This window comes from Scleropages formosus, chromosome 7, assembly GCF_900964775.1.
Source record: "Scleropages formosus chromosome 7, fSclFor1.1, whole genome shotgun sequence".
Lineage (NCBI taxonomy): Eukaryota > Metazoa > Chordata > Actinopteri > Osteoglossiformes > Osteoglossidae > Scleropages > Scleropages formosus.
The window spans coordinates 9,251,589-9,267,298 of NC_041812.1; the positions used below are offsets into that span (position 1 = coordinate 9,251,589).

Sequence of the window (15,710 nt, forward strand, 5' to 3'; positions counted from 1 at the left end):
GGTTAAACTCGGAGCGTTAACCGCTTCCGTTGTTAAACCGAGGTGTGTTCTACAGGGTGAGCCACAGCTCCTCGTGGACCGGTTCCATCTGCAGCCGCAGGGCAAAGGGGCGTCCCAGGTGGCGCTGCACTCCCCGGCTCACGTCGGACCTCCTCCTGCCAAGTCGCCAGCGGCAGGGGTGGGGGGGGAGCTTGTTGCCGCATTGGAGCAGTACCTGAGGGCAAGGCTGCCAGGGAACAGAGCGCCTGGACCGGTCCTGACGGGAAACCCGGACGGACACAGGCTGGGGTCGGCGCCCAAGACACCGGCGCAGAAATCCAGAACGGACCGCCTCCTCTTCAAAGGCGGATCCACAGTGAGAGAGCCCCTCAGCGAGGTGGATGGTAATGGAGATGGTCCGAGACCTGCGACCGCAGTGGTCCAGATCATACGAGGTCATGCGACACAGCTTTGGAACGGAGAGCACGGTGACGGAGGTGCTCACGCTCCCTTCTCTTCCCCTCGCAGAGGAGTTCATCCAGAACGTGGTGGCGCAGCTAAGCAGGCACAATGTGAACGTGGATTCCCTGAGCGGCCGTGACCTGGAGGAGTTGGCCGACTCCATCGCCGACGCCCTGCAGGTGGTGGACGCCGAGGCGACCCGTGGTTTGCGACCCTCCGCAGACCAGAGGGGGGTGAAGGCGGGGCCTGCACTCCCAGTGCCAATTGCCAAGGCTGCCCCGCTCCAAGGTACCCATACTGGCCGGCAGAGGGCGCGACGGTTAAGGTGTTCAACTGCTGTCAGGGTTTTAGGTTCAGATCTGAGGAAGGAACTCAGAAATTTAGCCAACAGCTGATCTGTTCCTTTGCAGTTAAGCTGTAACTTGGAGGGAGTCATGCAGCTGTTCTAATACATCACAAATATGCCCATGCGATATGTGATTTTTTTTAAAAACATTTTGACATCATAATAATATTGTCATTTGTAAATGAAATGTTTCATTTTAGAGAAACACAGAATAATAAGCCAAAATGAGACAATACTATAGACAATTGTATAGGAATTTTGTAATAATATTAATGGTTTAACGTGAGTAAATCACTTCACATACTGAAATAAAGTGATTTGTGCTCCAGTCTGATTTTTTTTTATTTTTGAAAATTCTAAAAATCATTGGTCTTTCTGGTAATTTTAATCTACATTCACGGATGGATGAATTGTTTACAGCTGGGTAATTTTTACTGTACAAATTCAGCATCAAGGGTACCACAACAGGACGCGGGTTTCGAACCCGGGTCCCTGCAAAACGACAGCTTTAAACATTTTTCCACCTGCTTTCCAACCCTACGTGACAGCGGATGCCATAGAAGTGCAAGCCCATGTGACTGGAAACGTGGTATTTTGTGCCATGTATGGAAATGTGTGTTGTTGTGTTGAAATGCCGTCTTCTTTCCTACAGAGCGGCACACAGGTGGCGGGGAGACGGATCGGCCCGGCGACAAGGTACAGGATAAGTGTTTTCGCACAACGAGTAAATGTCAAACTGGGGTCCGTGTTTTTTTTTTTTTTTTTTTCAAATCAAATGACGTTTGACAGATGAACCAGGAAGTGGGTATTGTGAGCTGTGCACGTTTGGAGGAACCGAGACTCATTCGCCAGTATATGAACACACCTTTAGCTGAAGTGTGTGTCTCACTGTGGTTTGGACCCCACTCAATGTCCTCAGGTCAGCGTGTGTTTCCAGACCTCAGCGGTACCTCTAGGGGGCGTCACAGGGAAGGTGCAGAGCACCCTGTTTACTGGTGTGCTCTCGATCCCCTGTTCAGGTGCAGGCTGCGGGCCTGGTCAACAAACTGCTCGAGTACCTGGACCGGAACTCCTACGGAGAGGAGCCCAGGAGGAACGCCCCGGAGGAGGCGGGCCAGGGGACTGCAGGGGCCCCAGCGGTGGGGTTGGAGACCGTAAAGAGCAGGATCACCCAGACGGACATCGCCGTGGAGAAGAAGGAGGCCGCGCCTCTGGCTCCCGCCCTAGCTCCGCCCCCAGAGCCCTCTGCTGACCACGCCCCTTCCACGGAGTGGGAGGAGCCTCAGAAGAAGGACATGCGCTTCGAGGAGGAGCTGCAGCTCGATGTTAAAACCGTCTCGGCGGCCAAGAAGGAGGATCTGTACGGCTACATCATCACTGACTCGGAGTGAGTGTCCTCCTGTGCGGGGTGGGGCAGCTCACCGCCACATCGACAGGTTGTAGGTTCAAACCCCTAAATGAAAGGCTGTAATCCTCAGTGCCTTCTCTTATGACGCCTGTTCAGAGCTTGTTTTGTTTGTTAACCAAAGTCCCTTTCCCTTTAATGCTCAAGCCTAAACTATAAAGGATTACTACTACAGACATTCCTTCATTTATTTACGATTAACTTGCGTGTATGATGGTAGATATTGTTGAATTAATACAGGTACAGTGCAGTACATTTGAGAAATTTCCATTTTGTCAGTTTTTAATATACCCAGTAAAGATCTAAAATCAGTCATCTGTCGCTGTGTGTTGAGGTTTAATTTGGGTTTAATTTTTTTGATTATCTTGTTTCCCTATTGGGCTGTGAAGCTGTTGTGGGGGCGGGGCTACAATCCCCACAGACACGCCCATTCGCACCTGATTGCCAGGCAACACGGCTTAGTCCCCTCGCCTTGCGGGCGGTTTCGGACTCGGTGCGCGTGAGACGCGGAGCAGGAGGACAAGGGGCTGACCTTTGGCCTCTGCCGCATTCTCGAATCCCCTTCCTAACCGCGTTCTCCCGCCTTCGCTCTGCAGGTCGCTGTCCACCGACCAGGGTCTGCACCTCATGAAGGTCCTGGCTCGCTATGTCAAGCTCAACATGAACGACTTCCTCGAACTCTCGTACGTACGCGCCGTCGTACTTCATTTGGTGTCCCTTCCGAGCGCCTGCGCCTCAGCGCTTTTAATTGCCAGCATTTCGCTTCGCTCTGCTGCGCCTCCTCGAGGTTGGGGGTCTAAGACCTCAACGAGGACAGCGGCGCGAGACCCGTCCGCGAGCCTCGCCTCACCTCGCGGAAACGAAAGTGACGAGTCGGGCCAAAAGCAAACAAACAGACAGACGAGATGAGAAGAATGCAGAACTCTTGTTTTTCGCCCCTGAAAATAGACGGCACGTCAGGGACGCATCTCATCCTGCAGGAAATCTGTAGGAGCCTCTATTGATCCGCCGTGCTGAGTCACCCTCCCACGGGCTCTTATTAAATCTACACGCAATTACTTCCCACGCAGAGACGCCGCCGCTCTGCTCTTGTTAAGGGCGCTCTCGCCGAAAAGACGCCTTTCGCCGCGTCATTGACTAGCGGCTCGGTGAATCCGGGCCACTCTGGCCTCTCGTCTGAGACGCGCGTGCGGAGTTGAACCTCGCCGTTCGTACGGGACACCGGCTCCTCGTAGTACGGAGCGTTGGAGGACGAGACGTTTGAAGACGCGAACACTTTCTGATTTGTTGATTCATTCTCAAATGCGTTATCTGTCTTTTCTCTAACATTTCAGTGTGTAGTGGAGCCAGCGTGACCCGTGTTCACCCACAGAACGGTAAAGGGCATCTAAGCCGAAGAGTAATGCGGGACCGCCTTAATTCACCTCACTTCCACAGTGTTTACAGCTCTTGCGCGGTCCTGTTGACCAATGACCAGGCGAGGAACACTGCACATGTTTACAGGACGACTGGGGCCACCAGTCAGCACTAAATAGTCGTTCGTGCAGTCAAGGCACTTTATTTTCAGTCATTTTTAATTAGTTTAAATTTGAATGTGCTGCGAAGCTTAAAAATAGTCTCTCGAATGATTTTTATTTATCATAGCCCGCCGCTCGCTGCGGTCTCCCCCTGGATCTTTTGGCAGGGTAGGAAGTCAGCTAATGACCCTTGTGTGGTTGGTCTTTTTGCGCGGTGTCAAAGCCAAAGACGTCTAAAGAGCGCTGAAGACGCTCTACTGCTCGCACTCAGCTGCCCTCACCCAGCAGGGGGCGTCTCATTCTCCAGCAGGGCTCCTCATTGCTGTCCCCGCGGTCGCCGTCGCCAAGGGATTTGGTCAATCTGATCGGCACATCTTCGCCTCGACCCGGACGGTTTCCGGTTCGACGCCCTGCGGTTGGGTCACCGGTGTCGTGGCTGCACCCCGAGTGTGTATGTTTCACTGTGTGTCCAGCAGGTGGCAGGATTCCACCATGCAGTGGACAGTTGAGTCACAGACTCATTCTTACCCTTTTATTTGTCCCAGCACAAAGACAGACTGCGTATTATTGCATTATTTCTTTCCAGAAACTGCTTTGAAGGAGATGTTTTGAAACCATGATCCAGTTTCTTTTTACAAAAGAGTAGAGATTTATTCTCACTTGTTTAGAATTTGTCCAGACTTCCCAAACCAGAGGAATAAAGTTGGTCAATATATGTCTTTTATACCTATCTGTGTGTAAAGGCTTTCGAACCTGCGGCAATCTCAGCCTTGCATGTACAAAGCAGGTGTGAGCGAGGGCTGTACCTGGTTGCGAAACACTGGAGAGGGGGAACAGGGCTCATCGGAACCTGTCCACGGTCCCTGATTGAACGTGGGTTAGGGTCGTACCCGGGCGCGCAGCAGCTCCCGCCGCCCTCTCCTGACGGCCGCACCTGTGTTGTGTCTGCCTGCCTGCAGGGTGGTGAGCCCCGTGGTGACCTTCAAAGTGCGGCCGAACGCCCAAAACTTGACCACGGCCGACGTGGCACACGTGGCAGGTAGGAGTACAGCCCTCCGCTCTGTCTCTGTTTCTGTCACACACTGTCCCTCCTGCTTGTCTCTCACCCACACACACACACACACACACACACACACACACACAGGCGCCAAATACGAGCTCCTGGTGGCTGTTGGATGCTAGACATAAAATGGGAATGCTTGTTCACCCTGCGGGGGGCGCTGTGGCGCAGTGGGTTGGACTGGGTCCTGCTCTCCAGTGGGTCTGGGGTTCAAGTCCCGCTTGGGGTGCCTTGTGATGGACTGGCGTCCCGTCCTGGGTGTGTCCCCTCCCCCTCCGGCCTTACGCCCTGTGTTGCCGGGTTAGACTCCAGCTCCCCATGACCCCGTATGGGACAAGCGGTTCAAATGGTGTGTGTGTGTGTGTGTGTGTGTGTGTGTGTGTGTGTGTGTGTGTGTGTGTGTGTGTTTACCCTACTATACTCTCAACAATAAAGTCAGTTTCAGGCAGTATTAAACCTGTCTGGTACAGCAGGTGGCGCAGTGGTTTGAGCAACTGCCTTACAATCAAAGCGCCTGGGTTTATAATCCCCATAGTAATAACACTGACTAAAATACCCTGAAATGATCTGCTAAAGTTACCCTTCTGTATGAATGCGTACAGCAGTAAAAGTATGTCGGTATACAAACCTCACATTGTTAGTAGCCTTAGACAAAGGTTTGAAGTAAATGTGTAAATGGCAGTTCATCATGACTACAACGCAATGGGCGCGGTAGAGTTTACCTGTGAAAGTCTCTTGTATCGCACAAAACATGTAAAATCAGCGTTCCTCCAACGTTCCTACTTATATCCTAACAGCCGCAGCGCCGCCGCCTGATGGACGGTAACACTTGGCCTGCAGTCCCTTCATGCTGGTACTTGTGCTCCACATAGACAGACACCGTGGTCATTCTCTGGCTCAATTCTCACTTTTTATGAAACGTGAGACAGGAGGACGTGTCCAGGCAGGGAGACGGGCTGCTCCGCTGACAGGTGCGTTTCGGAGGCCCCCGGCTGCAAATGAGCGGCTCCGGACCCGGATCCGTTTGGGCAGGACAAGGGCTCCCGTGTCCTCTGTGGAAATGGCAGAGAAGGGGACAGAAGGGTTACGCATCAGTTTGAGACAGGCGAGGATGAGCGGATCTCCGCAGGGGGCTCCGAGGGGCGAGATGATTGCATGACGTGTGGCAGCACTTGATTTTAACATGCAGAAGCAGGTCTTGGACTTATTCCATCCATCCATGTTCTGACTGCTTGTCCTGCTGAGGTTCACGGTAGTGATGTGCCGAGGAAGACAGACCGTGCATCCCTTCCATAGCAACAGTCCTCAGCTTCTCGTATGGGATCTCCTAACGTTCCCAGACCAGATAAGAGAGATTATTCCTGTTGTTTGTCTTGCTCTGGTCCCGGTTCCCCTCCTAGTGGAACATCCCTGGCAGGCCCCCGTGGGAGGTACTCGGAGGCCATTCTTATTACATTACATTCCAGCATTGTACCATTTACATTTATTCCCTTATCAGACACTTCTCTCCAAATGATGTGCAGTTGGGGCCAACAAAAGTGGATCAGCACCCGACAAAGAGCATTTGACACAAACGATTATTAAAGCACAGTTTGTCTGTTTCATACTTCCAATTGGCTCTGGCACACACCACACAAGCAAATTTAGGCAAATGAACATAGTTGTCTGGCAAATGAGGGAGAAATGGATCTGAACGTGATGGAGTTTCAGTTTTGGAAGGGATTCAGCAGCTCTGAAGGACAGAGGGAGTTTGCTTCTCCACATCTGGACCAACACTTAGAACTGAGAACCCATGGACTTTCGAATTTGGACCTTTGTGGGTGGGACCATCAAACAGCCAGAGGTGGAGGATCACAGTGCTCTTGCTGGAGTCCTGCATGGTCCTGGAGGTACTGGGGTTGAGATCCTTTGACCATCTTGCGGGGAGTAACCAGTGTTGAACTTCATACAAGCAGTTACAGGAAGGCAGTAGAGAGAGACAAGGAGGGGACACGCGTGAGCTGTGTCTGGAGCCCCACATCAGGTGGCACTAGTCCAGAGACAAGGAATCCAAGGCCCCACCAGTGAAGAACCCCTTACCACTAGTTTCGGGGGGTGGATTTAAAGCACCTGAATGTGACTAATAAAACGTACATGAGCGATGGCACGTCATAAAGAGACATGTTTGTGAGCTGTGAAATTTGCTTCCTAAAGTTTTGGGGCTTCCATGACATTTATCTGACGCTTTTCTCCAGAGCGACTTACCGTGTTAAGATGCTTACAATTATGTACCCATTTATACAGCTGGGTATTTTTACTGGAGCAGTTTAGGGTAAGTACCTTGCTCAGTGGTACTGTGGAAGGAGGAGGGATTCAAACCTGCGAGCTTGGGGTCCACAAGGAGCAGTTCAAACCACTACGCTACCATGCTCTTCAATATGCACAATGGAAGGAAACCTGTTTTCCCTTTTAGCAAACAGAAACAATCCCAGTCACAGAGACAAAATCCCAGTCGCATGTGTAGTCCTCGGGGGCCTCGCGGTGCGAAGAGCCGCATTCCGTCTGGAGGTTTGTCTCCTCGGATGGGAAGGGTCTTGGAGAAACACATTTTGTTGGTGGTCACCACACTTTTTACTTTGTCGCAGGCTCACAAAGACACTTGGTCGATACCCTCAGTTGTTGGCGGCTGTGTGAACAAGGCTGTTGGGTGACTCTCTGGCCCCTTTGTCGTCCCGGTGTTTCGGGGTCCTTTGTAAGGGGTCTCCCGAGGGCGGCCTTTGCGGCTTCCCCTCGTATGTCAGCCATTGTTGCCTTGTTTATGGGTTATGATTGAGCCTAAAAGCCATGGTGAGCTGTGGCTAGCGGGCGTGAGAACGCTGGGTCTTGAAAGGGGGAAGGGGTCAGGGTCAGCGCCCAGCATGAGGCTCATCTGTGAGCTGGGGGAGGGTATGGGATAGTAAATACATGGTAAAAGTTGTGCAGGCTGGTTGTGTGGTTGACACGGTGCCACAGCAAATAGTGCTGCTGTCTCCCAGCGCCTGGGTGGTATAAGAGGATGTGAGTTTGATTCCTGCTCAGTTTGTGTGGAGTTTGAATTCTCTCCCCATGTCTGGGTGCTCTGGTTTCCTCCCACAGTCCAAAGACATGCTGTTCAGGTTCATCCATAGTGTGTGAGTGACAGAAAGAGTGTGTTCCACTGATGTATGGATGAGTGACCCATTGTAAGGGGTGTATCTAGCAGTGTAAGTCACTACGGTGAATAAGGTACTCCATAGAGTTTGTTGGAAGTCGCCTTAAACGAAAGTGTTTCCTAAATGAAGTAAAGGTGTGTGGTCCAGTGCCCGTTTTGTGCATGCTACAGTCAGCATTGTGTGTGTGACTCTCGGAGAAACACGTCCTTCTCCATGACAACAGTAGTCAGTGCTGGTGCGCGATGGTTGTCCCTTTGTGTCGTGACCCTGAAGAAACTGGTCACCACTGAGGTCCCCTGCGGTTCTGCAGTCACTAATACTGTCCTGTCACTGGATACCTGACACATGTGGCACTTCTGTGTTTTCCTGCTCTGTGCACTTGTGTGTGTGTGTGTGTGTGTGTGTGTGTGGGGAAGTGGGGAACAGGCTCTGTGCCGTTAACCTTCCCGTTCCTCTATCCGAAGCCAAACGTGAGACTCGGCCGTCTTTGGGACATCGGTACCTTGCGTCCGCTTGCTCCGCGAAGACCGACGGGCTTGGAGACGAGCACCAGGCGCGGCTGTCCTCGCGGCAGCGGCGCTCCTTTCTTTTTCCAGCTGAGCGCATTAGCATGGCTCTCGTGCGCCGACAGCTCTGACCTTCTCTGCTGCAAACACTTGTCAAAATGCCAGATGTAATTACCTGGCTCTTTAGGACACGCTAATGGGCTCTGTCCAACCCCACCGTCCCCATCTCTCAGGGGAGAGGGCTGTGGGCGCATCGCAGAGACCGGGGAGCCCCTGCCGGAGGTCACGGAGGGTCATTTGGGTTAGAGGTGCTCCCTTTGAGACCCACGCACACGCGCACACACACACACACACACGCAGAGCGTGAAACAGCTTCGTCGCACTGGCTTTGACATTTACGTTATGCAACGTCTGCGCTAAGTGCTCTGAAGGAGGATGTGCAAAAATAATTTGAATCGGGTGGAACTAAGCGCGTCCCGCTGCGGTCACTGTGTAACACACTCCGAAGGTGGGCTGGGCGTTTTCTCTTTGTGGTTTCTTCACAGATTCACATCATCTGCACCGATGACCATACCGAACTTTGATGGGAAGTGGGGCTTTGTTTTAGTCCGAGGAGAAGAAGCGTAGAAATATACGCTCTTGGGCACTTAATTCAAACTTTGCTCCGAAGGCGATCGTCTATGTCTGATCCGCAGACTTGACTTACGAAACGTCCTGCGTACCGGACTAGAAGCCGCAGCGAGTCTAGAGGGCCTCGTTTCACGGGCTCCGGGATGTCGAGCGGAAAGGAGGCTGTAGAACTCGTGTGAGATTTGGACAAACTGAAATGTGTCGCCGTTACTGTGCTCATCTCATTGGCTGAATCTTCCGTCCCACGTAACCTTGCCGGTGACTTTCCCTGCGGTCAGCTGCTCTGTGCCAAATCGATTATTCATAGTACGTCCAGCGCTAGTTGGTGTGAAAGTGGAGAAACTGATGGAGGAATAAATCATCTTTGAGGGTCTTACTTTTCAGGTGAAAAGCGGCGTTTCTTGGTCTCATATCAGGGGTCTGGTCTGTGTGTGTGTGTGTGTCCCATGGAGGTAGTTTTGTGTGGAAGGCAGTGATCTCAGACCCCGATACACAAAACAGGTGTGACTGTCAAGTGGCGATGAGTCAATGCCCACTTTTGTTGTCCCCAGTATAGAGTTCATCTGGGACGTTCTATCCCGCAGTGTCCATAGTGTTGACGGGGATGTGTCCGCCGTTACCGCCATTCACTCCATCCGTGAGGCTGCCGGTCGTCCTTTTCTTCTCTTTCCTACGACTTTTGCTGCAATGGCTGCCGTTTTGGGAGAAGCCATCCTTCTCATGATGAGTCCATCATTTGTGCTTCCAGCGACAGTTCTGCTTCCTTTGGATCCAGGATCCATCAGGCTGCTAATCTTCTTCTTCTTGTACCTTTTCCAAGCATGAACCCAAACGGACCCATAGGCACACATAAACGCCAGAAATGGATGACGTATCAGACAGTCATGGTCTGAAACATCACTAGATCTTTCCAGTCTTCTGTGGGAATAATTCCGTTCCCCACGTCCTGTGAGGGTGAGATCAATCCCGCTGTCCGGCCGTGGGAGCAGGACAGACTGTTCTCCCCGTGTTCGGCCCAGGCCGACCTGCTTGCCGGCACCACGGAGTGTCCAGACAGGTCCGCGGGTCTGGCGTAGTCGGCGAGAAACCCACTGGTGGGGAGATCGACCGGTTCTCCACGGCGCCGTCCCGAGACAGACGGCCGCTGCGCTGGACTCCCGGCTCCAAGGAGCTCATTGATTTCCCTGGCAGGAAGCGCAGTGCTGTTTACCATGTCCGCATCTTTCTCTGACAGAGGCGTTTGATTTTTATCTGGCTCAAGGTTTCACGTAAATCAGTTTCGAGCCAAAAGATTATTTAAATTTCCAGGTAAAAAGAGGAACGTTTCTCTCTGGCTGAACATGAATTAATATATTGTTATAGGTGGTCCTCAGGTTACGGCAGAGTTCCATTCCCACAATCCTGTCGTAAGTCGAAAATCCCTCTATGTGATGCGAACCATAATGATATATAAACGATTAACAAGCATAAATGCGTAACAGTGATTTTTATACTTTCTCACTACTTTCACACATTGTCCAATACTCATATAGAATAATAATAATATAAATGCATTCCAGTCTTATGCTTTCATGCTGCCCTATTATTCTCACTTTCCTTTGTAAATCCACTGTCTTCTACTTTCTCTTTTCAGCACCACCAGAACACTCAGTTTTGGGCTTGCTGGCCGTCTGAAATAAAAAGAGACTTTAGGGGGATTGCAAACGAGGGGTTTTGTAAACAACACGCAATCGCTGCTAGACACCTAAACATTGACTGAGACCCAAAGGGTAAGAGATAGGGTGTCTTGCGATGGCGTAGCCGGCTGACGTTATCGTACAGCGGATGGAGCGGTCGTTGTTAGACATTACCGCCAAACATCGGGGACTAGGGAATGAAATAGCGAAGTTAATGGGAAGACTGTCCTAAGTCCTGCTGGTGGTAAGTTGCTTGGGCTGTAACGTATTCCAGGTTTCCCCTGAAAGGAGTCTCAGCCAAAGGCCCTGGGGAGTCCTTCACCTTCAGTCCGGCACCTTCCAGAACCCTCCTACACACGTGTAGTGTAGCAGTTAAGGGACAGAGTGAGAAGGCAGTGTCAGGGATGGAGTTATGACTCCTTGAGCTTGGGGGCATCTTTCGGAGGGTTCGGATTTCATCACCTCTACAAAAAACCCCCCCCCCTTTTTTTTTTTTTTTGCACAGAACATTTTGTGTGCTTTAGAGGCACCTGGAATAAAAACATTGATATTTTGGCGTCTGCAATCATCACAGCAGAACTTGTTCGTCTTCCAGCCCCAGGGCTTCTTCAGAAAGCTGGGAGACATTTAAAACCAGAAATAATTAGAAGAGAACAAGCTGCGTTCATCCTCAGGAGGAGATAAACCAGCAAACTGCATTGGAGGTTCGCTACAGAAACATGTAACAATGAGACACGGGAGAAACAAACAGAGAAAAGTGCATGAAATAGCAAAACGGCAATTAGTGCTGCCAGCTTCCAATTAACCGCCCATAAAACAACCGTGTTTGTAATTACCAACCGTTTTCTCTTTCCAAATGCACTGCGTGGTTAGATGCATTTGAACGGTCGATACCTGGAGGCAGGTGGGAACATTTTAATAAATACGTGATGTGTTTGGACTGCAACGCACCCATCGCTGCATCGCACACACAAACTTCCCTTTGTTGCTCATTATTATTGCACATTATTATAGCATTTTAACAGATGCTTTTGCCCCAAGCGAATTCCACCGCTCACTTTTTCACATTTATATACCGAGATATATTAGTAAATTTAATTTTGTGCCGAGCCACAGCTGCACAGCTGTAGCAGCAGGATAACCTGAGCTGGGATTCGGTCTGCTTTTCAGTATGACCGATGGGTTATGGAAACGGCGTTTGATCGTTGTGCTCAAAGCTGACGGGGAAAACGGGCGCCGTCCTTCACCTCTCGAACCCCTCAGTCCTTTCCGTGATGTTTTTAGAGCAGCAGAACACTGGAAACTTTGCCACTTCACTGCTGCGCTCCGCTTCCCCTTTTTGAAAACGCGTCCCACGAGCGGTGAGTCATCGGAGACGGCGAAGGCGGCGAGGTTCGTGGAGCGGTCTGCCGTCTCCCGTGTGGGAGTCTGGCAGGAAGGGCAGAACAGTGCTGTCGGGCACTGTGCCGCGTGGTGGACCAGGATTTGGAGATACTGCCAGGAGGTTGATGGTTCAAAGCCCGAGGGAGGTTCAGAACTGAGAACTCGTCTTCTTGTTCCTGCGAGCTCACTGACTCCTTTCTGGAGAAGAGGTCTCAAGAGCAAAAATGGTCTCTATTTGAAATAACTGTAAGCAGGTTGGTGGGGAAGGTGCTGCTCATACCAATAAAGTCCCGAGGCTGAGGACACACGTTTCAACGCTGATGTGCTCCACATCAAACCAATGAATCCTGTGTTGCTGCAGCCCTGCAGCTGTGGATATGCGGGCCTCCCGGGGCTCTCTAAGAAGCGGCAGGTTTGAGAAGGTGTACTGCTGGGTTGGAAGACACCTTCAGCTATGTTAAAGACTGGGTGGAGGAGAGGGTGGATGGCTGGATGGACGTTTGGGTCAAAGACTCGGTGGATGATTGCATGAACAGTTCGGTGGACAGCTTGATGAATGACTGGGTCGATGGTTGGGTGGACAATTGAGTGAATAGCTGCAGGGATGACTGAGTGGGTAGTTGGGTGGACGGTCAAAGGCATGGCTGGGTAGATGACTAGGTAGATGGTCGCAGGCATGGCTGGGTAGATAGTTCTGTGAATAACCGGGTAGATGGCTGTGTGGTTGGGACAGCTTATTGACTGGGTGAATGGTTGGGTGGTTGAGACGATTGAACGACTAGACAGTGGACAGTTGGGTGAATAACTGTTTGTATCGTTGAGCTGGTGGTGCGGTGGATGGCTGGACGAAGAGCTGGTTGGACGGCTGAGCCCCGGTGAGCTCCGAGTAGAGCAGGGGCATCTCGCTTTCCCTTTCTGAAAGCAAAGCCCACGTGAAACATCCTTAAAAGAACGGTCGGCTGGGCGCTGTTTTATGTGTTATGAGTGATAGACAAAGGCGGCCCAGGGATCTTCAAAGCGCCGATGACATTTCGGGCTTTCCAGCTTCAAAGCCTCGCTTGCGTTTGTAGCTCCTCTTTGAGTATAATTAATATGTTTTTCTGTTTGACTCAGTCGGATTAGAAAATGGTTTAGGATTTGCTTGTAAGTCCATCGCACATTTCAAAATAATAATTTGAAAAAAAAAACCTGTGTTTGAATTTCCGGCTTTGAAAAGTGCCATCCTTGAGACATACTCATCCCTTTAAAGAAAAGAAGAGCTGTATTCATTCAGTCACAGAGGACCTGCTTGGCCCTGGTGAAGGCTGGTATCCGTTCTATAAGGACTTCAATGATTCCTGCGTTCCCTGGAGTCACAACCGTCCTGTTTCACAGGCCGCCGGTTTCCTGTCACCTGGTTTGTAGCGCCATGGCTTATTAGCATAGCGATCTATAATTATCACATTTTTCCTTCTTATTAGTGATTGAACATAATGTGCAAAACCTTTAAAGCACCGATACAAAGGTGCATTTTCTCTGCATGTATGATTCACTCATGCACATGTACAGAGGATGAAGATCAATGTGTTTGACCACATCCCCTGCACATGCTTTAGTGTGAAATGGGTCAGGGCTGTGACCTAGTAACTGAAAGACTCAGGTTTGAGTCCCACTCCTGCTGTAATACCGTTGATCAAGGTGGTAAGCTGGAGAGATACTGTAAAATGACCCTGCTGTATAAATATGTGGATTATTGTATGTAGATTAGTGTAAGGTATGCGGTGTGGTGGCATAGCAAGTGCCTCTGGTACCTCACAGCATCTGGGCTATGGGTTTGGACATGGGTTCAAATCACTGCCCACTGTCAATGGACAATGCAACAATAAACCTCCTATATACCCTCCCTTACTGTAAAAACTGCAACAGTCGTCGCTATGAGTCTAATTCAACCAGACGGATCCTGCTCTACCCAAGCCTGGTATATAAACCCAACACCGTAAGTCACCTTGGAGAAAGGAGTCCAACGAATGAGGGTCTATAATAACGCATCTTAATTCACAAGATAAACCAGATGTGTTTGAGGTCGAAATTTTACCCAGGCTCATTGGAGAGAACGATGAAAGTCAGCCCGCAGATCCTTTTCTGTTATTGTCTGAATTTAATATCCCATCTGTAATTATGACCTGACTGACGCTGACATCCAAGGGGGGTCTTTGGCACACCGAAAGGGCTCCGTTCGTACCTCGCACGTTTGACAAATGCAGGCGCTTTGTTCAGGATTTTGGCTCTCGTGGGTCTCAGATGTGATGTAACTGTGCTCAGCTGCAGTCAGAGCAGTCGGAACGGTCCAGGTCTGCGCAGATGCTGGATGCTGAGCTCTGCTGACAGCCTCCTGTGTGATTCACACACTTTCTATTGATGGAATTCAATTTCTGCAACTCCCAGAGTGTGGTGGAACACACAAATGTGGAATGTACAGTGCTGCAAAAGACCAAAATAAATGGTGGAAAAAAAATCTAAATAACTGGTAAAATAAACAGTAGCAGCAAACACTGTGGCCGGTGCAGTGCAAAATCCTAGGTGGGGAAAGTCTGCAGAGGGTCCAGTTTAAAAAGATGAGATGATACTGAAAGTGCAGAAAACGAAAAGAGCAAAGAAATTACTGAGAAATGGTAAAAGTAATTTGTGATTAGAGATATTACATGTATAGTCGGTATTGTTGGGAGAATATTACATATAATTAATTCAAGTGAGGGAACAGATTTTAGATGACAGGAAGGTGATGGGGAAGACGGAGCAAAGACAGAGAGGTGATTCAGGTTCAGGATGTCAGGTTCTGTTGCCCTTCCCATCGGCCAGCTGCTCCTCTCCGGAAAGCGGTGCTTTGAAGAGGCTGTTGGGAGGCATGGCAACTAGACGCAGGTGTTTCTCACAACTGTGCTCCTTTCCCTCGTTGACTGTGCGTCTCACAGCTGCCCTATCTTTGCTAAGTTCCAGGAGGCTCTGCAGAAACTGTGCTCTCCTTGACAGTGCTTTTCTTTTGCATTTACATTTATGTTCATTCATCTAGCAGATGCTTTGCTCCAAAGTGGCACACAAGTCAACAAAAAGTGCATTTGACGAACAGATGGAAAGAGACAGATGCGGACGCAGACAATTAGTTCAAAACCACACTTTAACCAGCACACATAACTCAAATAGCTGCAAATAGATTGGAGAGAGTGCAGCGTTTTTAAACAGATACTATAATAATGCAACTTTGTGGAGCAGACAGGAGGTGAGGAGAGCAGTGGGTTCCAAGGAGATGGATTTTGAAACGCTTCTTGAATGCTAAGGGAGACTCAGCAGTTCTGAGGGAGCTTTTTTTCTGCATTGCACACAATCAAGAGTCGTGTTTTTCGTCACGGTTAAGACGCCGCGGAAGGCGATCTCCCGTTTGACTGATGTCTGCCGGTCTCGGGCGACAGTAAATGATGTGGACCGCTCGTGTAGGATGACAAGTACCTTTCTGCACGGCACCGCTCAGTTTGTCGCCTTCAGTTGCTGCCGGAAACCAGTTTTCCACCCACAGACCCGAGTCGTCGAGGGGACCCCGTC

At 50.3% G+C, this 15,710-nt stretch overlaps 1 protein-coding gene across 1 annotated transcript in view; it reads left to right on the forward strand.

The window, feature by feature from the left end:
* The window catches only part of ptprn2 (protein tyrosine phosphatase receptor type N2), a 92,953-nt gene that overhangs the window by 17,855 nt on the left and 59,388 nt on the right, over positions 1 to 15,710 (forward strand). The window contains exons 6-11 of the mRNA XM_018757902.2: positions 56 to 383; positions 508 to 729; positions 1,440 to 1,483; positions 1,807 to 2,174; positions 2,789 to 2,875; positions 4,669 to 4,748. Of these exons, the coding sequence (XP_018613418.1) occupies positions 56 to 383; positions 508 to 729; positions 1,440 to 1,483; positions 1,807 to 2,174; positions 2,789 to 2,875; positions 4,669 to 4,748 (1,129 nt within the window). The remainder of the gene's footprint in view (positions 1 to 55; positions 384 to 507; positions 730 to 1,439; positions 1,484 to 1,806; positions 2,175 to 2,788; positions 2,876 to 4,668; positions 4,749 to 15,710) is intronic.